Below are 26,543 nucleotides of genomic sequence, written 5' to 3'. Positions count from 1 at the left end.
AATGGACACTGGTGGAGGGATGGGCTCTCGAACACTGCATGAGGGAAAAACAAGCATGAAATGTGTGAATCTGTAACTGTACCCTCACTGTGACTCACTAATTAAAAAATAAATAAATTTTTAAAAAATTTAAAAAATGAAAGAACCATTTTAAAAGACCTTACGCAGACCTCTCACGCTCACCCACAGAGGTGTAACCTGGGCTGCAGGTGCTTGGGGGAGACCGAGGGCCCCGTCGGTAGTGCTGGGGCGAAGGGTGTGCAGTGCCAGGGGTCAAACTCATGGCCCCAGACACGCTAGACAACTGCTTAACACGTGGGCTACCTCTCTGGCCCTCTACTTTACTTTTTTTCCAGGAGGAATGCTCCCAACTAGTGCTCAGGGGGCCCAGGGGCCATTTCCAGTGATTCTCAGCTAACTGGACTTACAGTAGAATACCTGGGCCTGAGTAGGCGGTACAGAGGCCCCCCCAGGGGTGCTCCGGGGCTTGCAGGGCTGCACCCAGGGGTGCTGCGGGAAGGGGAGCGGCAGCACTAGGGACAGAACTCAGGTCGCGCACTTGCTAGGCAAGCTCCTGGCACACCCTTGTGCTATCTCCCAGCCCTTCGGGTTTGCTTTTTAATCACAGCATGACTTCCGGAAGACAGAAGCACCCGGGCCAGACGTGGGCCATGGAAGGACTCATCAGAAGCGAAGTATCTGTGTGCAACTCACACTCCAGTCAGAATGCGGAGTCTCGGGGCTGGAGTGATCAAACAGCACAGCTCACCCTGGGTTCGAGCCCCAGCAGCCCATTAGTTCCCACAAGCCCTCCAGGAGTGATTCCTGATGGGTGCAGAGCCAGCAGTAACCCCTGAGCACTGCAGGGTATAACCCTGTCCAGAGAAAAGGGGCCCAGTTCCAGGTCACAGGCTTTGCTTCATTCTTCCCTCCCTCCCCGCAGGGAGCACATTTCCTGTAAGTCAAGACAAATGCAGTCACGGGGCAGGGCAGGCAGTGGAGGGGCACTGGGGGCCAGTTCAGAGAAGCCCCCGCCCTGCCTCTGAACAAAGGCAGGCAGGCGGCACTTTACAACTCTCTCCAGGGGCAATGAGGCCCAGGTGAAGCCACTCACTCCCCCCCCCCCCCCCCGCCCCCCTGACAAAGGCTGGGGACAGGGGAGGCAGGAGGCGAGATAAGAAGGGGCCAGGCCAGGGGCAGCTGTCAGGGCAAAGTCCCACCGGAGCCCCACGGGTGTATTCCAGGATCAAAGGGACAGTAAAGGGGCAGGGGACAAAAGAGCAGGGGCGGGGTGGCGGGCACAGGTGGCAGGAAGCCAAAGTTCAATGCTCATGGCTACGAGACGGCATGGAGGACGGACGGGGGCCAGCACCAGACCTCCATGAGGTGGGCAGGTGTGCAAACTCCCAGAGAGTTCGCTCCAGAGGAAACCGTCGGGGAAGGAAACAGACCAGAGACGCTCCTCTTCCTCCCCTTCCTTCCGGGGGCAGGAGACCCAGGCTTAGTTTGGGGGTACCACACACCTTGGAGGTGCTGCCAAGGTGGGGGGGCCCACTGGGGATCAACAGAGGTGGGGTCTCAACTCGTGCCTGATGGACATCCAGCCCTACGACCCCCTGAGCCGAGGCCCTGGGCCCCAGCTCTTTCTCGGGGGAAAATAAATAAATAAATAAATAAATAAATAAATAAATAACAACTCCGTTGGCCGTAATCAATTTCGAATAAAAACAAAGTCAACAGTAAAGTCCACCCAACACCTGTCCTTCTGCCCGATTGATGCTCAACAGACGGTAACATCTTCTCCTTTGATCTCTCCTCCCCCCCCACCATTTTTTTTTTAATTTTACACAGTAAAATAGTAACAATAAAGGCCCCGAGCGCCCAGGGCTCTGCCCAAATGGGGCTAGGGGTGGGGGCGGGTGGTCACATGGGGCAGGGAGCAAACTCAGGGCCTCCCACATGGCCGTGTCCCCTACATATCCTTGAGGGGAAGCTGGGAAACTAGCTCACCTGCAGATGGACAGACAGAAAACTGCTCCATCTGGACAGTCGGCAACACCCGAGTAACTCGCACCCCTGCACCACGCGGCACACTCCTGACTTCCCAGGAAGTTCCCGGTCGCCCCTCTGCTGTCGCTCACGGCCCTCCCCAGCTCCCCAGCTCCCCAGCTCCCCAGCTCCCCAGAAGTAGCAGCTTTTCTGCCTTGGAACTGCTCACACGAACCCCCAGTCCTAGGACACCTTCAGGTGTGAGATTTCTGCCACTGGGCCGAGTGCAGCTTGAATACAACAAGCAACATCTTGAAAATTCAGTTGGGGCCAAACTGCACAGACGCGCCCTGATTCCCCCAGCCGTGCCGTGTCACGTGGGTAAACCACGAAGCCCAAACGAACCTCCGAGACAGGAACCACCAACGCGGGGCTTCAAGTGCCGTGAGCCTGCGTGAGTTCCCATCCCCGGGGCCCACATTCCATCGCCAGTTTCGGCACCTAAAACTACCCAGAGCTCTGGCAACCGGACACATCGTCAAGAAGCAAGGGGACCACTACTATAGCTTTGGAGGATGGTGGCATTGAGCCACACCCCAGGGCTTACTCCTGGCTCTGTGCTCAATGGTCAGTGAGTGGTGCCCAGGGCTTACTCCTGGCTCTGGGTTCAGTAGTCCGTGAGTGGTGCCCAGGGCTTACTCCTGGCTCTGTGCTCAACTTTTGACGGTGCTCAGGGGACCACAGGTGGCATTAGCAATCAAACCGGGGATGGCCACAGACAAGGGAAGTATCTTTACCTCCCGTACTTGCTCTCCAACCCTACTTCCCCCGACCTCTCCCCCAGTCCATGTCTTACCCATATTCTTTCCTGCTAACCAAGAAAACTGGGTAAAAGTATATAAAAATCATAAGGTGTTTTACGAACTAAAGGATCCCTCTCTGCAGTACGCCGGGAGGTTCTGAAGAAAGATGCCAACACCATCATCCTCCTCCTCATCAGCACCAGTAGTACCACTGTTACCAGCACCCTCCCCGCTGACACTGAGCCAGGCAACGTGAGCGGACAGTCCGAGGTCGGCTGAGGGGGTGGCCAGGGCCATACCCCGTGAGTGTGGGGGACCCTGCAGTACCAGGGATCAAACTCCGTGCACTGCACATGCCTGGCATGTGTTCTACCACCCGAGCCATGTCCACAGCCTGGCATGACTTGCTCAGTCTTCTTCCTGAGCACCAGGACTCCGGCTGGCTTCTGGGGGTCTGGCCACCCCCCACGCCTCGCCCCCTACAAATGCCACCTGTGTCCTCGCTCACTCTGCCTCAAACAGGCCGACAACACACCGCACCCAGGTCCCTGGCATCTGATCAAAGAGGCCTTTGCATGTGTAAAGGACTCTTTGCATGTATAAAAGGACGATGGCGACAGGTCATCTGGAGAGCCTAGGCGGGGCAGAGGACACGCTCTGTGGGCCGAGGGGAACCACACATGACACACAAACCGGGACCAGCTAGTGTCTGACCTTGCGGGCTCCCTCTAAGACACAGTCATGAGTGAACCCAGTACTCTCGCCCCCTATAGCGCACCTCCCTGTGCAGCTCCCCTGAAGAAAACAGGACGGAATCTGGGGCTGGAGCGATAGCACAGCAGGTAGGGCGTTTGCCTTGCACGCGGCTGACCCGGGTTCGACTCCCAGCATCCCATATGGTCCCCTGAGCAATGCCAGGGGTAATTCCTGAGTGCAGAGCCAGGAGTGACCCCTGTGCATCGCCGGGTGTGACCCAAAAAGCAAAAAAACAAAACAAAACAAAAAGACGGAATCTTCCATCGGTGAATTTGTCAAACCGAGTGAGGGCCTTTCCTTCTGCTGCTCCATCCCCGGCTTCTCAACTCCCTCCACTTGCCAGGGACACAAGCAGGGGGCGACATCTCGGCTTCTCCAGATTCCCACCCTCCAGGGCCTCGCACTGGGCCTCCAGTGGGCGCCCAGCAGCCCTCTGGCTCGGAGCTGCCACGCAGCGGGTGGTCTCGTCATCTGACCACCCACATACACCCCCCTGCAGAGCACGGCACAACTGTGCAGGGGTCTTGCCATTCCTTTCCTATCCCCCCAACATCAAGATGACAAGAGCCGCGCCCTGTGACTTCCGGCCCCAGCATCCTCCTACGCACCCCCCGCCCCGGGAGGGGGTGCTGCTCACGCCTCTTCCACCTGGATGGCTCATTCACCCCCCTCTCAGGGTCAAAAGCAGCCCCCACTCACCTCCCGAGGCCAGCCCCCTGCCACATGTCCCACATGTCTCACGACGACCCCCCCCCGATTCACTGCACCCCAAGCACTAGGGGTTTCCAAGACACACCATGAGGTGACATGCAGTGGTGCTGGGAGTCCGAGGTCAAACACCCTTTCCTGGGCTGAGCTGGGACCGGCTCCTTCCCTGCTGACCTTCGAGGCTGCGGAGGAGCCGATGAAATGAACGCCCAGGGAAAGCCCAGCCTGAGCGCCTGTGGCCAGGGCTGGATGGGCAGCCTGGATGGCTGGAGGGCAGGTCCTGCTCCCGGGAAGCCCCACATGTGATCCCCACAGAGAGGGTCCTCTCTGAGCACTACCAAGGGCAGCCCTGCTGGCTCCCAGCATCCCTGGACCCCCCACCCAGTGGCCTCAGGGAAGCCCTCGCCACCACCTCACTTCCTGGATTGGGTGGGGGAAGAGAAAAAAAGCGGTGAGGAGCTACGGAACAGTTTACACCGGCTTCCTCGTGTGCACAACAGCACGGCAGCGACCAATGCTGCGGTCGGCGGCGTAAGAATGAACAGGGTCAGCACGCGCGGGGAACTCAGAACAATGGCTGGCACCCAGGAGACCCGCACTGCGTTTGTGCCCTGGGTCAACGGGGGCCACCAGCGCCACGCCCAGCCGTACTCGGGGACCAGGCGGTTACTGGGAATGCACTCGGGACCCTGCACATGAGAAGCACACGCTCTGCCACCTGAGCTCTCTCTCCAGCCCCAGAAGCACTTTCTCTGTGAGGAACCCTTTAATGGGGGTCCTTCCGAGGCTCCTCCTCGCGCTCAGGAATTCTGCAGCACGTCAGGGATGCGGGAATAGCAGGTGGCTTCTGATCTGGTACACACGACCCTGATGTCTAGACCTCCTGACATCGGTGGAGACGTCTCTTCACCAAAGTGAGGCAGCACACTCAAGCCAGGAACGTGACCTGCGTGATCCAACCTAGTTAATTCTCTCCTGCAGTCCCCCGCAGAGAACCGCCACAGCACGACACTCCTGGACCCTCGGCACGAGCTGTTCTCTGCACAGGTTCTCTCTGAAAGCTTGTTTTTTTTGGCCCTCCAAATTCAACCTCAAAGAGAGAAGGTATTCTACCTCTGAATTCTATCTATTCGAAGATGGACCGTTGAGCGTCTCTCTTCCCTAAGGGTCAAGGTCACTGCAGGCGGAACAGACAGCAGTTGGGACAATGGCTCGAGAGGGCTTATGTGCTGTGTGTGCTCGAGCCTGTTGTTCAACCTCTCTGTGCCTCACTCATCTCACCTGCAGAATGAGGACCCCAACAGGAACCACCTGACATGGAGGGGTGTAAGGAGTCAGTGAGTTAAGCCAGGAAGAGTCCTTAAGTTGATGTAAATGACCGATATAGTCTGACAGCTATAAGGAGCCAGACGCAAAAGGCCACTTGTTCAACGGGGCCCCATTTACTTAAAATATAAAAAAAAAAAAATCCAGAGTTGGTCAATTCATAGAGACAGAAAATAGATTCATGGTTTCCAGAGGCTGCAAGGAGGGGCAAATGGAGTATAGTTACTTAATGGAGATTTTCTTTTGGGGGTGTGGGGGGGGCGTCACGAAAATGTTGTGAGGCTAGAGAGAGAAATGATGACGGCTGCAGAAAAGCGTGTGCAGACTCAACGCCACGAGTGGTTCGTGTTGCTGTTTAACGTACATTTCTCCAGAGTATAAAGAATACCACCGGCTAAAGAAGAGTAGAGGCGCTCTCTCTCTGTCTCTTATCTGAGTTACTCTGGACACCGCTACAGCCCGAAGTGTACTCGGTCCCACTCGAAGCCAACATGGAGCTCAGATGCCCTGAATGGAGAGGGAACACAGTGGGGGGGATGCCGTGGGGCTGGGAGAAGCTTCACTAACAGCTACATGGGTGAGCCAATAAGAGGGCAGCACAGCAAAGAGACTCGGGGGAGAAGCCAGGTGTGGGGCTGGGGGCCACGGCGAGGCCAGACACCCACAGGGAGGAAGGGCCCAGACTCAGAGCCCAAAGTAGATTTTGTTGTTGTTGTTTTGAGGCCGCACCCAGTGATGCACAGGGGTCACTCCTGGCGGCGCTCCAGGGACCACATGGAATGCTGGGGGTTGAACCCAGGCCAGCCACAGCAAGGCAAGCGCCCTACCCACTGGACTATCTCGCTAGCCCCCTAAACAGATCTTCCAGACCCGTTCTGCCGTGGACTTGCTGTGAGTGTGGGACTCCAATCGCAGAGCCGAGTCTGCTCTTTAAAGGGCGCTGAAGAAGGCCTTGATGGGTGGGGCCCACGGAGACAGGAGGGTGGGGAGGGTGCCGGCCTTGCACAAGGGCAACCTAAGCGCCATCCATCTCAGATGCTATACAGTCCCCGAGGACCTGTCCCTGAGCACAGAGCCAGGAGCAACTCTGAGCACCATCGAGTGTGGCCCCCTCCAAAAAAAAAAAAAAAAGAAAAGAAAAAAACAACCCTGAAGGGTAACATTTAATCCTGCAAGGTGACAGCAGGCCCCTAAGAAATGGGACCCAGCAGGAAGCCAGTTCTCAGGCTTGACTTTCCTGAGGGAGGCTTGGGGGAAGGTCCCAGGTCCCGGCAATCCCTGGTGCCGGCAGACGTCTGGGCTGCACCCCTCACAGGCCAGGAGTAAGGCGGGGACACTGAGGCGCCAGAGAGAGAAAAGGCTGGCGCCCCGCTAGGGTTTGGGGTGCCCGTGGCAGGAGGCCCGTGGGCTCCTGAGCAACATGAGAGCTGCTCCTTCTTTTGAAGAGGGCTGAGTGATGCGAGCAATGCACCTCAAGAACCATCCCTCCTCTCCCTCTCCCTCTCTCTCACACACACACACACACACACACACACACACACACACACACACACACACACACACACACACACACACACACACTTTTTCTTTCCTTCCTGCTTCACTTTCCGGGGGGCCATGCCTAGTGTAAGCCTGAGAGGTCCAGCTCTGTTTTTCAGGGATCTCTCCCAGTGGTGCTCAGCGGGGGGGGGGGACCCTGTGGCTTAGGAGATCAAACCCAGCCCCCCTGCGCCCCCACCTACAATGCCTCAGCCCTTCTCTCCAACCCACATTTCTAACCAGCTGACATTCCTCCTTCTGCGTCTCCGTCATTCCAGGCCATGTCTATTTTCTGTTTGTCTTGTTTTTCACAAACACATGAAGCAGTAGAAATCAAACCGGTCTTGACAGGCAACAGAATAAACTGGAAGCTCTCAGGAAACCTCACGTCCCTGGGAGAGTCCCTTCCCTGACGTGATGGGAATAAGATCAACGACAAGGACAGCGATTCGAGTCCCCTCGATTCTCTGTCTTCTTGAAGACAGCGCGGCATCTCGGCAGTTTCCTTCGGGGGTCTTTAACAAGGAGGAATGATCCCCCCCAACCGCTTTGAGAATGAAGCTAGATCATGCCGGACACCAAAGGGTGGCGAGTCCTGTGCAGAGGACAGCGTTCCCCGCTCTCAGACCTGGCATCCACCAAGCAAGCCGTGACCCGGTCCACACCCTCTCGGACTCTCAGCCTCCCCCAGCACGGGCTAGGTGTCAGGGCCAGTTCCTGGGTGGTCTTGGCCCCCACCCTGGCACAGACTGGCCCCTACTGTGGGCCATTCGAGGGGCCCAGCCCCAGGCCAACAGGAGCAGGTGGAAGATTGTGTCTGGAGTGCTCCAGGGCGCCCACTAAGCCGGCAGCTCGCCAGGCTTCTTCGGGGCCCAGGGGCCATTTCTGAAGAAGCAGCGGAAGCTCTCAGCTGACCACCAAAGGCCGGCATGTGGCGAGGTGCTCTCGCTCCATCCAAACGGCGGGGTGTCAGTACAGGGGCCTGATGGTCGCAGGGAGCACTACGGGCAGAGGCAGACAGGGAACCGGTACTATTCCAGGAGGAGGCACTGGACTGGGGCCTCCCCCAGCATCTTTGGCGGGGGGGGGGGGGGGCGCAGTGCATTGGTTCAGGCACCTGCCTTTGATGCATGAGTTCAGCCCCAAGTTCGACCATGGGCACCACTCGGCCTAACCATGGCCACAAGGTCCAATCTGAGATGTCCCCAAGCAATACCAGCTACGCATCACCAGCCACGAGGCTGTGTCGCTGGGCATGGCCTCCAGACACTCAGGTGATGCGTGGTTAGCCCAAACTTAAAAAAACAAATGAAAAAAAAAAAAACCTAGGTCCAAATGAAAATGTGCATAGCACTTGGGCTCCCTGGCAGGAAACGAGGGTGAAGTGGGGGGATGTGGGTGGGGAGGTGACTGTGCACGGGACCCGGGGTCCTGACGCCTCTGCCGAGCCAGGAGGCAGTTCTCTCGCTCTCTGTCTTCCCATACCCAGAGCTTGAGCTCTGAAGTCTCCCCCGCCCCCTCCCCAAAGCCTTCCCGGAGCTCCCGCTGAAGCTCTCTGTGGCCTCCCTCACAGCCAGTGTAATTACTTGTCATCGCTCAGCCCTCATGGGGCCGCGGAGCCTGTCTCACTGTGCACCGCGTGTCGGCCACAGCCAAGAAGGCCGGACCCCTGCACCGCCCGCCAGCACCACTGGGTAACAGAAGGTCAAGAACGGAGCCATTAAGGCCCAGGGAGTGCAGGAGAAAGCAAAGGGCAAAGGGCTCAGCTTCCTCGAGCAATCACAGCCAAGAACTAATAGTAATAAGAGGAAGAATAATAAATAGGCGGGGAGGGGAGGAGAACGGTGGGAGAGGGGAAACTAAAGGCAGAGCTCTGGGAAGACCACAGAGGGGTGAAGGCATCTGCCTTGCACACCGTCCACTGCAGCACCACAGCACAGGGTACCCTGGGGCACCGGGAGTGACCCCTGAGCACAGAGCCAGGAGTAAGCCCTGAGCACTGCCACGTGAGGCCAAAGGGAACAAAACCAAAGAGCTTTAAGCTCATGAGGGAGATGTCTGTCCAAAGGTACCACCTCTCAGGAGTAAGATGAGTTAAGTTCTGGGATGCGGGTAATAGGCACCGCGGCTGCCGTGGGTCCCACTGTACAGCCGTTTTTCTCCACCTTTCCCCAGCGCCATTTCCTCCCTGTGGTCCCCTGACAGGCTGGCTTAACCCCTGAGTCCGTGCTGCTGCCTCTCCCTTGTGTGGGTTTCACTTGTGGCCCCACGGACTATCCTAGGGCCCTGAATGGGTACTAAGGGCCCTGGTTTTGTTGCTTAGATCCAAAGCGTACTCAACACACACCAGGGAAGTTCAGGAGATAACCATTTCAGCACAAACACAGAGAGCAAATCAAATAGATTTAATAACTAATTTTTATTCGTCCCTTGCATTAAAAAAATAATGGGCCATTATTTTAGTTGTTGTTTTTTTTAATTTTGGGTTTATGTTTCAAAACATAGTCCTGGGGCCAGAGATAGTAGAAGTGAAGGCTCTTGCCTTGCATTCAGCCAACCCCACTTTAATCTCCAGCACTGCCCATGGCGCCCCCAAATCTCATCAGCAGTGATCCCTGAGCACAGAGCCAGGAGCAGGCCCTGAGCACTGCCAAGTGTGACCCCCCACCAAAGAAATCAACGTAGTCCTCCTTCGGGACACGTGCTGAAGCACATGTCTGAAATGACAGGTGCAGAATCGGCGATAAAATAATTAGCCAGGGAGAGAGGGAAGGCAAGCGCTGGGCAGGGACAGTGGCATGGGCAGCCACTGACCCTCAGAGACTGGCCACCGGGCTTCAGCTCTTTCATCACAGGAAGGGTCCCAGGCTTCTATTTCTGAGCATGCTGAGACATTAGAATCAAAGAAAATTTTATTCCGGTGAACCAAGATAGTTTTTATTGAAACTCATGTACAAAGATGTGCGGGGAAAGAAAGCAGCAGTGTTCACGAGAGAACACAGGCTTCTCCAGAGAGACTATAAACAAGCAGAGCAACCGCGGCAGGCAAGCATGGTGTGCGTCCCGGGGAAAATGTGGGCTTGAAGAAAGAGCAAGCCCGGAAAGGCCTTGGGAAGGAGCTTTTATACAGTTTCTCCAAATGGGTTCTTTTTCTCTGGAGTCTTGCATGCGTAAATGTTAATCTGGGTGTTGTCCCAGGAAAGCCTTGTGGATGGCCTTCTCGCAATCTCCCAGATAGCAGCTCCTTTTTTGGAGGGATCCAGTCATCTCTGGGTGAGGCCTTGGATTTCGGCATCTGGGTGATGCCTCTGTTTCCCCTCTCCTAAGAGCTCGGGCTTGGTACTTCAGAGAAGTGTGGTCTTTATGCCTCGGGGCAACCTCATGGTGAGGAAATGCGAAGCACAGATTTTTCAGGGGGGTTCCTCCTTCCTTTCAGGGGGTTCCTCCTTCCCTTCAGGGGGTTCCTCCTTCCTTTCAGGGGGTTTCTCCTTCCTTTCAGGGGGGTTCCTCCTTCCTTTCAGGGGGTTCCTCCTTTCTTTCAGGGGGGTTCCTCCTTCCTTTCAGGGGGTTCCTCCTTCCTTTCAGGGGGTTCCTCCTTCCCTTCAGGGGGTTCCTCCTTCCTTTCAGGGGGTTCCTCCTTCCTTTCAGGGGGGGTTCCTCCTTCCTTTCAGGGGGTTCCTCCTTCCTTTCAGGGGGTTTCTCCTTCCTTTCAGGGGGGTTCCTCCTTCCTTTCAGGGGGTTCCTCCTTTCTTTCAGGGGGGTTCCTCCTTCCTTTCAGGGGGTTCCTCCTTCCTTTCAGGGGGTTCCTCCTTCCCTTCAGGGGGTTCCTCCTTCCTTTCAGGGGGTTCCTCCTTCCTTTCAGGGGGGTTCCTCCTTCCTTTCAGGGGGGTTCCTCCTTCCTTTCAGGGGGGTTTCTCCCTTTCAGTGGGGTTCCTCCTTCCTTTCAAAGTTCTTCACTGTGATCCCTTGCTGGTGGCCACTGCGAGCTGCCAGTGGCTCGGGGAAGTGGGGAGCAAAGGAGGGAGACTTGAGAGAAGAGAACTTTCACCTCGCTGCTCAACCCGCCTCCGCCATCAGTGCTCGGGGACACGTGGGGGCCGACATGAGGTGTCAGGCCTAACTTCGGCACAGGCATTCTGGGTCTGTCTCCTTTCCCTCACAGGGAAGAATTTCAGGAAGAGGTGAAAGGTGAAGCAAGATGATTTTTAATGAAACTTGTTGAGAAAGATGTGGGGGGAGAGGAAGGGGAAGTGTGTGTTCAGAAGAGAACACAGGAAAATATACAGTATAAGACTAACAGCCGGGGACAGTAGGGGACAGTAGAAACAAGGGTGAGGAAGAATGGCCCACGGTTGGCAGCCTGCCTTAAGGGCTGGGGGAGAAGGCAGTCGGGATAGAGCAGGGACCACTATGACAATGATGGTTGGAGGGATCGCTCTGGGTGGGAGATGTGTGCTGAAAGTAGGCAAAGGACTGAACATGATGGCCTCTCAGTATCTGTATTGCAAACCATAATGCCTGAAAGGAGAGAGGGAAAGAGGAGAGAGGGAGAGGGGAGAGAGGAGAGAGAGGAGAGAGGAGAGAGAGAGAGAGAGAGAGAGAGAGAGAGAGAGAGAGAGAGAGAGAGGAGTACCTTCCATAGAGGCAGGCTGGGGAACGGGGTGGCAGGAGGGATACAGGAGACATTGGTGGTGGGAAATATACACTGGTGGAGGGATGGGTGTTGAAACATTATATGGCTGAAACTCTATCAAGAAGGCTTTGTAACTGTATCTCATTGTGATTCAATAAAAAAAAAAAAGAGGAGCTGGAGCAATAGCACAGCAGGTAGGGTGTTTGCCTTGCACGTGGCCGACCCAGGTTCGATTCCCAGCATCCCAGATGGTCCCCCGAGGACTGCCAGGAGCGATTTTGAGTGCAGAGCCAGGAGTAACCACTGTGCATCGCTGGGTGTGACCCAAAAAGATAAAAAAAAAAAAAAGAAAAGAAAAAGCAAGTAATAAAGTTGCGGCAAGAAGAGGAAGAAGAGAGGAAAAGGAGGACGAGGAGAAAGAGAAGGAGGAGGAAGAGGAGGACACAGGCTTCTCCAGAGCGGGAACAGGCAAGCAGAGAAACATGAAGACAAGCAAACGAGGAACGCGTTCAAAGGAGAACTCAGGCTTGAAGAGCAAGCTTGAATTTTTTTTTTTCAGGTAGGTAGGATTGAAGTCAATACGACAAATGCTGAAATTAATTGCTCTCCTAAAGCCACCAGCAGCCACTGGCTCTTCTGGGCAAACTAAAGTCAACACAACTAATTCCTGCTTCCTGAGGCGAGGCCTATGCGGGTGGTTCTGAACCCTCTGGGGGCGGTGGGGGGTGGGGAGGGCTCAGTGTGTTCCAGCCAAGTCCCCTGGACGCTGGAGGAGAGATCATCACAAACACACCGGCAGGGAAGGGACTGCCCACCAGAAGACAAACAGAACTCATCCGAAACCCTGTCAGACACCACAGATGAGGGCACAGCGGTGGGAGGAGGCGGGAGTGTGAGCGGCAATGAAGCAGCTGCTCTGCCATGCAACAGCCGGGCACACGGCCGTGACGTGTTCGCGCTCGGCTCGGAAACAGCAGCCGAAAGCTGCGCAAGGCCAAGCCCCAGAGACAACCAGATCCCCAGGCCCACCTGCCAGAGCTCTGGCACGCTGGGAGAACTCTGGAAACAGTTTCACCAGATCCTTGCATTTGGGGGGTGAGGGGAGTGGAGGAGAATCGGGTGCTCCCAGTATCAGGGGGCCCAGGGATTACATCGGTGATTCTCGGCCAACGGAGGCTAAAGGTTCAGTGGGAGGGTCTGAGAATACAATCCTGTTCAAGGCTCCAGGTCCACCCCCAGGGATGCTCAGAGGACCAAGCCTCCAGGACCACATCCAGGGATGCTCAGAGGTCCAAGCCTCCAGGCCCACACCCAGGGATGATGCTCAGAGGACCAAGCCTCCAGGCCCACATCCAGGGATGCTCAGAGGACCAAGCCTCCAGGCCCACACCCAGGGATGCTCAGAGGACCAAGCCTCCAGGCCCACACCCAGGGATGCTCAGAGGACCAAGCCTCCAGGCCCACACCCAGGGATGCTCAGAGGACCAAACCCCCAGACCCACACCCAGGGATGCTCAGAGGACCAAGCCTCCAGGCCCACACCCAGGGATGCTCAGAGGACCAAGCCTCCAGGCCCACACCCAGGGATGCTCAGAGGACCAAGCCTCCAGGCCCACACCCAGGGATGCTCAGAGGACCAAGCCTCCAGGCCCACACCCAGGGATGCTCAGAGGACCAAACCCCCAGACCCACACCCAGGGATACTCAGAGGACCAAGCCTCCAGACCCACATCCAGGGATGCTCAGAGGTCCAAGCCTCCAGGCCCACACCCAGGGATGCTCAGAGGACCAAGCCTCCAGACCCACATCCAGGGATGCTCAGAGGTCCAAGCCTCCAGGCCCACACCCAGGGATGATGCTCAGAGGACCAAGCCCCCAGACCCACACCCAGGGATACTCAGAGGACCAAGCCTCCAGGCCCACACCCAGGGATGCTCAGAGGACCAAGCCTCCAGGCCCACCCCCAGGGATGCTCAGAGGACCAAGCCCCCAGACCCACACCCAGGGATGCTCAGAGGACCAAGCCTCCAGGCCCACCCCCAGGGATGCTCAGAGGACCAAGCCTCCAGGACCACACCCAGGGATGATTCTCAGAGGACTATGAGCTGCCAGGAATTGAACCCAGGTTCAATGTATGCCAGGCATGTGCTCTAACCATTGTACTGCCTCCTGGCCCCTCGCACCAGATCTCTTCAAGGCCCTGCCCACCCGCCAACCACCCAGGAAGGATGCGTGCCGGTCCACATGCATCAATTCCAGGAGGTTCAAAGGAGCATTTGTTTCTAACAGTCCCAAACTGGAAACATCTCGGAAGCCCGTGGACAAAGGACAAAATTCCAGTATGTTCATGCAATGGAATAACTGAGCAGTGAGAACTACTTTCGCAGCGCGGAGAGGGCCAAATCCACTTACGCCAAGCTCACTCACATGCAAAACTGAAGCAAAACCAACATCATCACAGTGCTTAGCGAGACAGACACGCAGGTCACCCACGACAGGAAGGACTGGGAGATAAGCTCCAGGAGTCCGGGGGTGGGGGAGGTGGGAGGGGGGTACTGTGGCTTGCGAGGAGCAACCCCAGGGATGGTCTTTCTTTTTCAGTGGGGTGTTAAGTTCATCACAGTCGCTTCCTCTCAACTCTCTGTGGCATCGATGCTCTTTGGTATTCTTTTTTTTTTTTTGGTGGGGGGGGCACCACTGGCAACGCTCAGGGGTCACTCCTGGCTCTGCACTCAAGAATTACTCCCGGTGGTGTTCAGAGGACCACAAGGGATGCCGGTGATTGAGCTCAGGTCAGCTGCATGCGAGGCAAACGCCCTCGACGCTGGCCTATCCCTCTGGTCCCTCTTTGGTATTATTTTCTATCTCAAGATTTAAAATATCTCATGAATGTGCTGGAGAGAAATCTACACTCAGACGAAAATGTAAGCAAGAAAAACGGAGACCAGAGTGTACCCAGGAGGAGGGTGGCAGCTGAGTTCCAGCAAGAACTAAAGCCTAAGAAAGGCACTGGGGACAGCAGGGTCTCACGGAGCAGGCAGGACCTAGAGGGAGGACCTGGAGGGGCACAGATGAGACGAGCACGGGCTCAGAAGGGGACACGCCTGGCATGTGCTCCGGCGCAGAACACCTGGCAGGTGCTGTGATTCATGCAGGAGCTAGGTACAAAGGACGCCACTTCAGGGAGGCACCCAAGGACTCACATGCCTAGAAACAGAAAATGGGGGCTGCAGCGACAGGACTGTGGGGAGGCGCCTGCCGTGCATGTGGCCGACCTGGGTTCAATCCCTGGCACTGCACTAAGGCCACGCCCAGCACAGCCAGGAGTGATCCCTAAGGACTGAGCCATGAGCACCACTGAGTGTAGCTCATGGTGTGTACACCACTGAGTGTAGCTCAAAAACCGAAATAAGAAGCCCCAAAGTGGCCCCAGGCCCTGAGCACTTCCGGGCGACAACAAGTTAACAGGAGAGTTTCAGGAGTGCAGGGGTGGGGAGGAGGGAGAGGGGTTGGTGTTTAAAGGCTCCAGGTTCTGTTTCAGATGGTTGCCTAGCAGTATGCATGCACTCAAGGCCGCTAAGATCCAGTTAAGAGGGTGACGTATAGGTGACTTACATTTTATCATCATTAAAAAAAAAATCTATCATTCAAGCTAGGGTGGGCTGCACAAGAGTAGGTGGGCTACAGAGAGACCGGGATCGCTCCCCCAGCCTGTCTGAGCAGAGGCCGGTGGCACCATGATGAGGCCACAGGCAGACAGAGCCCCGTGCAGGGGACAGGGCCAGCTCCGTAAGCACCGGCTTACAGACCGGGCACTTCACGTCCTCTCTCGGCCGGCTGGCAGTCCAGACCATCCCCCGCCTTCCTACCTGCTACCCCCGCCTCCCCGGGGGAACCCAGCTCAATGCTGGGAAACGAGGAGGCTCGGGTGATCTCCTGGGCACCCCGGCACCCTTGGGATATCATCTTCCAGCTCTTAACTTGAGAAGGAAACGCTGGGCATTCAGCCAGCCATGACTTTGGGGAAAAGAACCTGTAAGAAATGCTGAGAAACGGTGGCCAGAACCCACAGGCCAGAGATGCAGCCGGGCAAGGCGGCTAGAGGAGACAGGAGGAGGGGAGGGGTGGGGGGGGAGCTGTCTGACAGCCTGACAGCCCCAAAGGACCTGTCCTGTCTCTGGCCACAAAGGTGTCAGCCCTTCGGGGGGAGGAGGGGTGCAGGAGTGAAGGTGTGTACTCCTGCACCCCGAACATCACCCGGCCGGCAGAGGTGGGTGGGAGGCCGGGGCTCGGGTGGGCGGGGGCGGGGACGCTGAATCAGAAACCCTGACTCGCTCTGGGCTCGCCTGCTTATTAGCCGAGGCTGGCAGAGGCCTCGTGGAAAGGGGAATCACGGCATCTCCCAGACAGCGGAGATTCTGCGAGCCCGGGGCCAAGGCTGTTTACCAAGGAAGATAACAGCTGCCCTGCCTATCAGCCCGGCGTCCCGAGAGAGACGGGGACGACCCACGCTGCTGACTTTGACCCAGAGCAGCCACACCAGAGGGAGGGCATCGCCCCAAGAAGTGTGTCGGGACCGGAAATGAAAAGTCCCCAGAGCAAGCTACGGACGGACGCAGCGAAAAGCCGGAAGGGCCAGGCACCCAGGGGAGCAGGTCGGCGGCCGCCCTGCCGCAGGACGGGATGTGGGAAATCTCGGGGATGTTCTCCCTCGTGCTCCTAATTAGACACGTCCCGCCACCCTTCCCTTCCTCTCACGCCCGACGGCCGCTGCTGTCGTGGCCAGCGGGGTGACACATTTCTGGGGCGCTCATACATCCGCGCCGCCACCGGCGGCAGTGATCTCCCCGGGGGGTCCCACCCTCGTTGAGTGGGGCCTTGGGGGGTTCCCAGCCATGCTCGGGGGCCCACACTGGGTGGGGCTCAAGAACGCTCTGGCTGTGGAGCTGCCCAGGGTGGTGACACATGTGCTCACAGGGGTGGGGGTGGGAGGGTGAGGGGGTGGACTCCTGGCCCTGGCTCACACATGCCTTGCTGCGTGCCAGAGATCATATGTTCCTTGTGGCCGCCAGACTCCGGGAAGCAGCGCCACTGACCACGACCACGCACTCAGCACAGGTGGGCAGCCGCCCAGGGCGGGCGGGACAGCTGCTATCAGCCACAAGCGTTCTGAGGGCACACTGAGCACCCTAATGTGTCTGTCAAGTTGACAGGAGGGGACGGGGTGGGGGCGGGGAGGAAGTAGGGGAACACTGGTGGCAGGACGGTGACTGTGGCGGTGGGGTTGGTCTGAAGTATCATATGCCTAACACTCGACCCTCAGTAACTCTGCACATCACAGTTAACTTTAAGGAATGAGAAAACAGGGGCTGGAGCGATAGCACAATGGGGAGGGCGTTTGCCTTGCACACGGCCAACCCGGGTTCGATTCCCAGCATCCCATATGGTCCCCTGAGCACTGCCAGGAGTAATTTCTGAGTGCAGAGCCAGGAATAACCCCTGAGCATCACTGGGTGTGACCCAAAAAGCAAAAAAAAAAAAAAAAAAAAAGAAAAGAAATGAGAAAACAAACAACAACGGGAAACGGTGGCTCAAGCTCTGCCCTACGTGTTGAAAGGTGACAGCCATGAGACGAGAGAGCGGGCTGGGGGACAGGACAGCTGACCAATCTCAAGGGACATGCCCAGCTCCTCGCTCCTAATCTCAGGTGAGGCCCCGACTCACAACCCCCTCCCAGGTCACATCTCGCTGCCAGAGGACCAGCCCCCGTCTTCTTCTGCCCCACTGCCCACCTGGGTGTGCTTGCCCACCTTCCAGGACAAGTAACCAGGCAAGACTCTGAGCCGTGGGCTAAGCCCCACTTCCGACCCAACCCGGCAAACTCAGAATGATGGGGTTTGAGGGACGGCAGCTCCCGTTCTCCGCCAGAATGCTCAGCCCTCACGCACCCCTAATCCCCGAGGCTCAATGCGGTTTAGAAATGCCCCACACGCCTTCACTCTGTGCGGTAAGCGAAACAAAACACACTTTAGAAGACGGTGAAATATGAACCAGAAAAATAAATGCAAACATGGAAATCAAGTGCAGTCCAGGGGAGATCCGTCCCGCACTACAGACCCCGGCGGGGCGGCAGAGAGAATGGGGTGGGGGCATGCGGGCAGAGGGAGTGCCCTGAGACCTTGCCCCCTGCCATCCTCTGGCCGGGAGCAGGAAGTGGGCGTGGAGTGGGGGGTGGGGGGGCAAGTGTGGTGCGTGCACAAAGGTGCCCTATCAAAAGACGCTTTACTGGGGAAAAAAAAAAACTGATGAGGTCGGGGCACACTACCTCTCAGTAACAGTGGCAGAGCTTCCGCCCCACCCGGGAAGAGATATAAAGGCGGGTGGGGCAGGAGCTTCCATAGAAACACCAAGGCTGAGGGGGGCGGGGGCTCCATGGTGCTGGGGGCCCCTGTGCTGGACGGGGAGCGCCTCTCACCAACGCCCATAGCTCCACCCTTCCCAGGACAGTCCTGCAGCCCGACACGGAAAGGGAGATGCACGGCAGGACAAACGGCACCAACCGTCACGGAGGCGCTTCCGCCTCTCTCACACGCCCCTGTGTCCCCTGTCGGGCTGCTGAACACTTGCTGAAACCTGCAAGTGGGTAAGCACTGGCGCCCACCTGAACAAAAAAAAAAAAAAAAACAAAAAACACCGGCAGGACCGGGCGGCCGAGAGTCTGCCCACAGGCAGGGGCCAGAGAGGCGAGGGGGCTGGGAGGCAGACAGACGGTGGGCGGCAGACCCGCTGTGGCTCCTGAGTGGACTTTCCCCCTCCCTGAAGTGCCTCTGCAAGCATGTCGGGCCAGGCTCTACCTCGTCCCGCCCCCAGCTCCGACCCTTTGCTACTGGCGAACCAAACAGGCCTGTGCGGTATGCTGGGGGCTCGGCCGCGGGAGGCTGGGGACAGAATTCAAGGCGATTATGCACGTGAAAGTGCTTAGCAAGTTAATATTTGTTCAGTGCTGGGCCCGCGGAGGGTCACGTGACCCACCCTGGAGAGGTGCTGGGCAGACAGGGACACCCCCCCTCCCAGCGCCAGGACGGACACCCAGCCACCTGGCGAGTGAGGATGCGGAGTTCAATGCCTCACACCTGCCGCATCCACGGCTCCTTTCCGCCCCCCACACGCCTCCCCCGAACACAAGAGGTGCAAGGGTGCTCTCCTCGCATGCGGCCAGCCCGAGTTCAGTCCCCAGCCTCCCATCTGGTCCCCCAAGCACTGCCAGGAGTGATTCTGAACGCAAAGGCAGGAGGAGCCCCTGATCATCATCATGTGGCCCCCAAATATTAACAACAACAACAAAGTATTCTGGGCGAGGGGTGGGGGTTGGGGGGGGGGACCAGGGCTGGGGTTGTATCCTGCCATTCACACAGGCCACACATAGGCTTTGCATCGGCCACGCCCCAGCTCCTCACATCAACGCTCTGCAGGGACAGGCGAAAGCCAGCCAGCCCAAGGCCTCGCCGCCCCAAGCACAGTGCCCACGGCAGTCAGAGCTTAGGAGGAGGAGAAAGGAGGAGCTGGCATTTCCAACAGTTGTCTTGTGGGGTGCCCCATTTCTCCCCACAGTTTACCCTGCCCTTCTCCGGGCCGGACTCCACACACCTCTGCCCTCCTCGGCCCCCAGCACTGCCCGACCTCACCCCACCTGACGGTGACGCCCTTGCCCTCGCCAATCCGCACCACAGCCCCCATGGCATAGCCGGGTTCTCGTGGGGGATAAGAACAGGCTCCCTAGAGCCCGGGTGTGAGCCCGTCCAACCCCCCCTCCCCCGCCATCTCCTTGTCTTGTCGGCCAGAGCCTGGCAGCCCTGCACAGCGGCTTCAATGCCCTCTGGGGCTGCCTTCTGTTGTCACAGACGGTGGGGCCTGTTTGTCAGCAGGGGTGATGGACTCGGGATCGCAATCCCCTGCAGGGACCTGTGGAAAGTCCAGCCTCTAAAACCCATCAGCACCGCTGGGACGACGGCTGGGAGTGCTCACGGGAGGGGAAAGACCCCGATGAAGGTGGTGAAGGCCGAGGTTAGAGCATCACTGTGCTAGCGTTGTTCCCACCGCCGAGGGACACGTAACCTGTTCTCAATGGCCTCAAGCCACGATGATGTCGATGAGGTCGGGATGGGGACCCTCCTCCTCCCGCTCACCCCGCAAAGGCTAGACTTTCAGGGTTCTGCCAGGAACACCTCCCGAGCCGCCAGCAAGTCACCAACAGGAGGGAGGCCGCTTTATCACCACAGGCCCTCAGTGTCCCCAGACACAACAGGTAACATCTCTGCTGTGTGGGGCAGAGTCTATGACAAGTCTATGACATGTCCTCGGCATCACGCCTCTTCTGCGGGCTGGGAAGTTTTGGTCTGAACGTGTGTTTTTCTGTTTCCTGGGGCAAGGGGCAAGGCGGTGGGGGGGGGGGGGGGGAGTGGGGATTCCTTTCTCAGCCCAAAGTAAAGCCTTTCCCAATTCGCCTCTCAGATCCCCTCCAGATTCCAACTCCCAGAAGAGGTTCTGCGTGGCACAGACAAGCCACACTCGGTCTGCACAGCACAGGTTTTCCCTGCAACGTTCATGACGAGAGAATCTCCCACACCCTTCCCAGGTCCCGGAGTGGAGGCAGGGAGAGAGGCAAGCGTGTAAAACGACACCCTGCTGTTTACGGAGGAGGCTCTGGCTCTTTTTCCTGCTAAGGAGCCCCTTTCAGAGACCATCACGTCCCTGACTGCCGGCGGAGCTGCAGCGGTCGGTCGGTCAGTCGGACAGCCTCCGACGTGGCTCTCTGGGACCCGAAGCTTTCTCAAGCAGGCACCGGCCCACAATGACCAGAACGATGACGTGCCAATGGGGGGAGCCTCGGGCACGCACGATGGTGGTGGTGGGGGGGGAGCACGGCTGTACGGAACACAACTGGGGTGCACAGGACTGTGGCCTCGGAGGCCCGGCGGGAGTGCACGCCAGCCAGCCAGCCTGCCCCGCGGAGCTGCTAGAAGGCTGTGCACGTAGCGGGGCGGGGGGGAATCGGGGCTGAGCACCAGCCACACGAGCGAAAGGATGCCAGGGATTTAGTCAACAGAGAGCTAATATGAGTCAACAGTGGGCGCCGCTGCCAAGCACACGGATGGGATCCTTCAGCTGCGTGAACAGGAGGGAAGTGTCTGGGGCAGGTTGGAGAGCCCGGCTCCCAGGCCAGACCACACGTGAGGGCAGGGCAGCGCTGGGGGGGCGGGGAGGGGGAAGGAGCTGCCTTCCAAGCTTCCAAGGCTGTGCAGGGGAGAGATGTGCAGGGGAGAGGCTGGGTGGGGGGCCCCCTGGATTGCAGGGGAAGCGAAGGCGCCGCCTCCTGGGATCTGGGTGTGCACGAGTCATCCCAGAGCTCCAGACTGTACAACGCTGATATCTTTATTTTTCTTTCCCTTTTTTTCCCCTGGGGGTGGGGAGGGGGGTGGGGGATGCTTCCACAGCAGTGATCCAAGGCCACTCCCAGCAGGTCAGGTACCAGGGTGAGGTGAAGCGATCCAGGCCCACCCAGCAGTGCTGGGGGGAAGGGGGGCGTGCAGGATAGAACGCTAGTCCCTGTGCATGCAAGGTAAGCACCCCTGAGCAGACTTTTGCATTTTTAGGGGATCGGCACAGCCAAAGGTGCTCAGGGCTTACTCCTGACTGTGTTCAGGGATTACCCCTGGTGGGGCCCGGGGGAACCCTAGGCACTGCCAGAAATTCAAACCGGGGTACAAGGTAAATGCTTCAAGCCCTGCACTAGTTCTCCAGACCCACCTGAATAGATTTTTTTTCCTTTGGTCCTTGAGTCCACATTTTACCTAAGGGTGAGAAACCAGGGACTGGCCACGGCAAAGGTTGAGTAACATGCAATGGCGTGAGGGGATGCAGGCCCCCCTCCCACCTGACAAAGGGGTCCCAGGTCCTGTCAGAGGAGGGTGGCCATTACTGCTGCTGCCACTGTCCACTGTAACTGGGCAAGAAGTGAACTAGAGGGGCTTGGAGTGATAGTACAGCAGGGAGGGCACTTGCCTCGCACACAGCCGACCGTGGGTTCGAGCCCCGGCATCCCACATGCCACCCCCCGCCCCCAAGCACCGCCAGGAGTGATTCCTGAGTGCAGAGCCAGGAGTAACCGCTGAGCACCGCCAGGTGTGGCCCAAAACACACACACAAAGAAGGAAAAGAAATCCAGAAATGCACTTCACACAACCAGCAACCTAAAATAGACCTTGTGTCCACTAAGTCGGCACTTTACTAAGTACTTAACTCAGACGAACAAGGCACCAGGCTCCCGGGCCTGGAGATCTCATCAGTTCCAGTGCCAAGGCTCCCGGACGCGCTCTTCAGCCCCCAAGCACCTGTCGCGGTGAGCCTGCCCTCACCACTGAAAGACACGCTTCAGCCTGCTGGACCTCAAGGGCCTCAAGGCCACCTCTCACTCACTCACTCACTCACTCACTCACTCACTCACTCACCGTCGTGTCCACAGCACAGGCCCCGGGCAGCTGGGAGACGCCCCGGGAATGTCAGCTGAGTAAACCACAAACCGAGGCGCCCGGGGCCCGGCCACACTGAGGTGTCCAAGGTGACTCCAGAGCACCAGTGGCTGGCCTGGGGCCCACAAGGCAGTTTCTGAGCACCCTGAGGAAGGGACTTCTTGAAGCTCAAGCTGCCGGGGGCTTCCACGGCCGAGAAGCCACATTCGGTCTGGAACCCTGAGACCACAGGCCACTCTGGGGGTGCAGCGGTGGTCCCCGGGGCCAATCCTTTCCATGCTCCAGGCTGTGAGGCCCCTCTGGAACCCGGGAGTGGGACAGGTACAGGCTCAAAGGAGAGGGGGCTGCTGACAAGCAGGGCGTGCAGCCCGGAAGAGCAGCATCAAAGAGGGCTGCAGTGTGGGCAGGGCGTGTGCCTTGAACGCAGCTAGGGGGGCCGGTCAGGTTGGATCCCAGCCATCGTATATGGCCCCCCGAGCACCGACAGGAGTAATTCCTGAGCACGGCCGGTGTGACCCAAAAAGCAAAAAAAAAGAATAAAACCATAAAAACAACAGTATCAAAGCAGAGTCCACTGCATGAGCATACCAGCAACAAGCGCCTCGGGAGCCGGCCACCTGTACTGACCGCCCAGCTCCCTGCAAGAACCAAACCCTGTTGTGGACAGACCCGTGCCGGAGACCGGGGGCTGCAGACCATGGGCGAGCCGAGCTTGCTGGGGGTTTGGCTTCCTGTTCCCTCCCTGGGTTACATGCACGGGAAAAGTCTGCACTGGCTTTTCGTGTTCCTTTTGACGGGACGCTAATACAGACTTAGAGCAACGAACGAGGCTTGGGGCTTGCTCTGTCGCTTCTTACAGAGAGAAGGAATCTGTCACACAGCCCGGGGAAATGGCTCAAAGGACTAGTGTGCATACTCTGCATGCGTGCAGGAGGCCAGGGTTCAAGGCCGGCTCACCCCTCCCCCTCCCGGTGCCGGATCCCTGTTACTACATGTTCCCCTGAGCATAGCCAGGAGTGCCCCCCAAACAAAACAACAGAAGGGAAAGAAATACATCCTCCTAAAAAAGCCTAGCGAGGGGGCTGGAGCAATAGCACAGCGGATAGGGCGTTTGCCTTGCACTCGGCCAACCCAGGTTCGATTCCCAGCATCCCATATAGTCTCCTGAGCACCACCAGGGGTAATTCCTGAGTGCAGAGCCAGGAGTAACCCCTGAGAATCACTGGGTATGACCCAAAAAGCAAAAGAGAAAAAAAAAAAGAAAGCCTAGTGAGTTTTAGGGTGAAGGAGCCTTTTATAAGGTTGAGAAAACATATAGGATGCAAAGGATTCTCATACCACAGGCTTAGGGAGGACCTTCACACAGACACGTCAATTAGTTCATGCTTTTATTTTAATTTTATTTTGCTTTTTGGGTCACACCTGGTGGTGCTCAGGGCCCACTCCTGGCTCTGCACTCAGGGATGTCTCCTGGCGGGCTGGGGGAAAAGGAGGCATATGGGGTGCCGGAGGTTAAACCCAGGTTGGCCGCCTGCAAGGCCAATGTCCTACCCACGGTACTCTCTCCCCAGCCCCCAGTTTGTGGTGTTGTTTTTTTTTTTTTTTCCAACTCAGAAACACCACTTAAGCCTGTGGCAGGAAGCCGACTGCTGCAATCCGCTGTGCAAAGGCATAAGCCCTGGGAAGCCGACGAGAAAAAGCCACGGCAAGGAGCGCTGTCAAAGTTCCCAGCCGAGCACGCCTCGCCCAGATCCCAGCCGCAAAATGCGCCACAGCCTGCACGCACGCGCCAGCGCGTGTACACACACACACACACACACAAACACACACACACACACACGCACGCTGCCCAACCTACTCACTGCCCCACTCTGTCACCCCCCGCCCAGTCCTCTGCTCCTTTGCAGCTGCGGAGACTCCATCTGAGCCAGCAGCAAATTCTCAGGCTATTAAACAGACAGCCCCCAAGCACCGCAATGTTTGCTCCTTCTCCATGAACACAAAGGCCCCCAAAGATGTTTACCCCAACAAACCCATACCCCGTGGCGGAATGCCTCAGGAGCCACAAAAATAACTCCCCCCACCCCCTACAAACTGTCTCCCAATGAAATCCAAACGAGGCTGCTTTAAAGCCCAGGCCAGGCTCTCTCTTCCCCCACTCCCCCCCATCTGAAATTCTCACAGGTCCCTAATTTTTCTCTCTGGCATCCTGGCGCCTTTGCCCCTCTCCCCGCGGGAAGGCCTAAATAAATGCTTTCTGGGGAAGCGCGCGCGCAGTGTGGCGGCGGGGTCTTGCCCTCGAGAGCGTCCCGATGATCTCTTAACTATCTAGCTCTTCATCATGGTCGTGTCCTCAGGCACACCCAAAGACTCCCAGAGGCGCTGTCTGCTGCAGCGCCGGGCGCACACAGGCGCCCCGTTAATGTGAGGGTTGGATGGGATCAGATCTGGCCCCTAGAACGACTGTGTAGGTGGCCCCAAGCCTGGGCACCGGGTGCGGAGGGCAGCGCCCGACCTGCCTCTCTCTCCTGGAGGGAGGCAAGGGGGTGCAACCACCTGTAGGCAGGGTGGGGGGCGGCTCTGACCCCAGCACCACAGGGCCCCGAAACCTGCAACTGTGCAGGGCGGGGGGGGGGGCCCACTGTGCCAGTCCCACCCCCACGGCGACCCCACCACCACCCAGGGGCTCAGCCAGCGCACAGACGGGGTCTAAGAGAGCCAAGCTCCATTCCAGAGTTTGCTGCGAGGGGCGCAGGCCCGCCACTGGGCTCTTAGGGATGGAGACGGGAAGGGGGGATCTGGATGCGCGCAGGCAGGGTCTCCTGACTCCCTCCCGAACTTGGGGCACCTGCTGGGCCAGAGGCGAGACAGCTTCTCCTGCCCGCCCTCTCACCGAGGGCCTGGTGGCGAGTTTGGAGCAAGCAGGCCCTCCCCACCCCGCGCCCCCCGGTAGTAGTAGCCCCGCACCGGTTTTGGGGTCTGCTAACCCATAACTCAACACCCAGAGAGCCCCCCCCACATGTCCGCTGGAAGCTGGGGGAGAAGGAGAAGGGGTCGGAAGGGGAACCGGAGCAGCCGCACCAAGGCGCTGGCCCGGAGCGCTTGGGGGAATGAGGCCCGAAGGACGAGGCGGGCGCCCGGGAAGCGCACCGTGCCGGGGAAGGGGGCGCGGGCCCGAGAGGGGGCTCCGCCGGGACAGAGAGAGATCGGTCGGGGCGGGCGGCACGGCCCGAGAGAGGGGACGAGGGTCGGGGAAGCACTCTGAGAAGGGAGCGAGGACCCCCCTCCCACCGCAATCCACCCCCGGGAGAGGTGCCAGGGGCGCGCCCCGGAGAGAATCCCCGGGGAGGGGGCGCAGGCGGCCCGGGCTGCGCAGCGGCCACGTCACTCACCGGCAGGTCCACGCTCACTTCGGTCCCGTCGAGCAGGAAGACGCGGCAGTAGAGGGTGGCCTTGGCGGCGCCCGCGGCGGAGATGTGCACGGCCGCGCCGCCCGTGAGCAGGGGCCCGCCGCCCGCCGGGAACACGCTGCCCCCGGGCGCGGCGGGCAGCGTGGACGAGGCGGCGGCGGCGGCCGGGCCCCCGCGCGCTCCCCCGTCGCGCTCGTCCCCCAGCCCGGCGGCCCCGCGCCCCGCCGCGCCCCGCGCGTAGCGCTGCATGGAGCGGCGGCCAAAGGTCCGGCGCAGGAACCGCAGCATCCTGGCTGGGGGCGCCCCCTGCCTCCGCCCCCTGCGCCGCCGCCGCCGCCGCCTCTGCGCCGCCGCCCGGGAGCGCCCCGCGACGCCGTCCGCGCCCGCCGCAGCCCGGGGCTCGCTCCCGCCCAGGCCGCGGCCGCGCTCGCCGGCGGCCGGTGACCGCGGGCGGGAGGGCGCGCTCGGGCCGGCCCCGGGGCCGCCGGCCTCTGCGCGGGGGGCGCTCCCGACGGGCGGGCGGGGCGCGCGGGGGGCGCGCGGCGGGGCGCGCGGGGGGCGGGCGGCCGAGGGCCGGCCCGAGCAGGGCGCCTGCGTGCTCCCGGCGCGCTCGCTCCCACCGGCCGCGCCGCGCCCGGGGCCCGCGGAGGCACCGCCGAGCGGCCGCCGCTCCCCCCCAAGGCGCGGGTCCCGGCGCCCGCAGCAGCCCCCGCCTCCCACCTGGGCGGCTGCACCTCCAGCCGCCGCCGCCTGCCGCCGCCGCCGCCGCCGCCGCCGGGACTGCAGCACGCCCTCCTCCCTAGGGGCTGCGCCGGGGAATTGCAAACCGGGTCTGTGCTGCCCCCTGCCG

At 59.1% G+C, this 26,543-nt stretch overlaps 1 protein-coding gene across 5 annotated transcripts in view; it reads right to left on the bottom strand.

Annotated features, from left to right (window-relative positions):
* The window catches only part of EPB41L4B (erythrocyte membrane protein band 4.1 like 4B), a 166,923-nt gene extending 140,867 nt beyond the window's left edge, over window positions 1-26,056 (bottom strand). For 2 of the 5 annotated variants that reach the window (XM_055135459.1, XM_055135472.1), the window contains exon 1: window positions 25,676-26,024. In XM_055135459.1, coding sequence (XP_054991434.1) covers window positions 25,676-25,981 — 306 coding nt within the window. In that variant the 5' untranslated portion in view covers window positions 25,982-26,024. Of the gene's footprint in view, window positions 1-25,675 lie in introns of all 5 variants that reach the window. The other 3 variants (XM_055135482.1, XM_055135479.1, XM_004600451.2) reach the window with 3 other exon arrangements.
* Between the last annotated feature and the right edge of the window lie 487 nt (window positions 26,057-26,543).

The sequence above is a fragment of the Sorex araneus genome, chromosome 1, assembly GCF_027595985.1.
Source record: "Sorex araneus isolate mSorAra2 chromosome 1, mSorAra2.pri, whole genome shotgun sequence".
Taxonomy (NCBI): Eukaryota; Metazoa; Chordata; class Mammalia; order Eulipotyphla; family Soricidae; genus Sorex; species Sorex araneus.
This window is presented reverse-complemented; position numbering and strand designations above follow the sequence as displayed.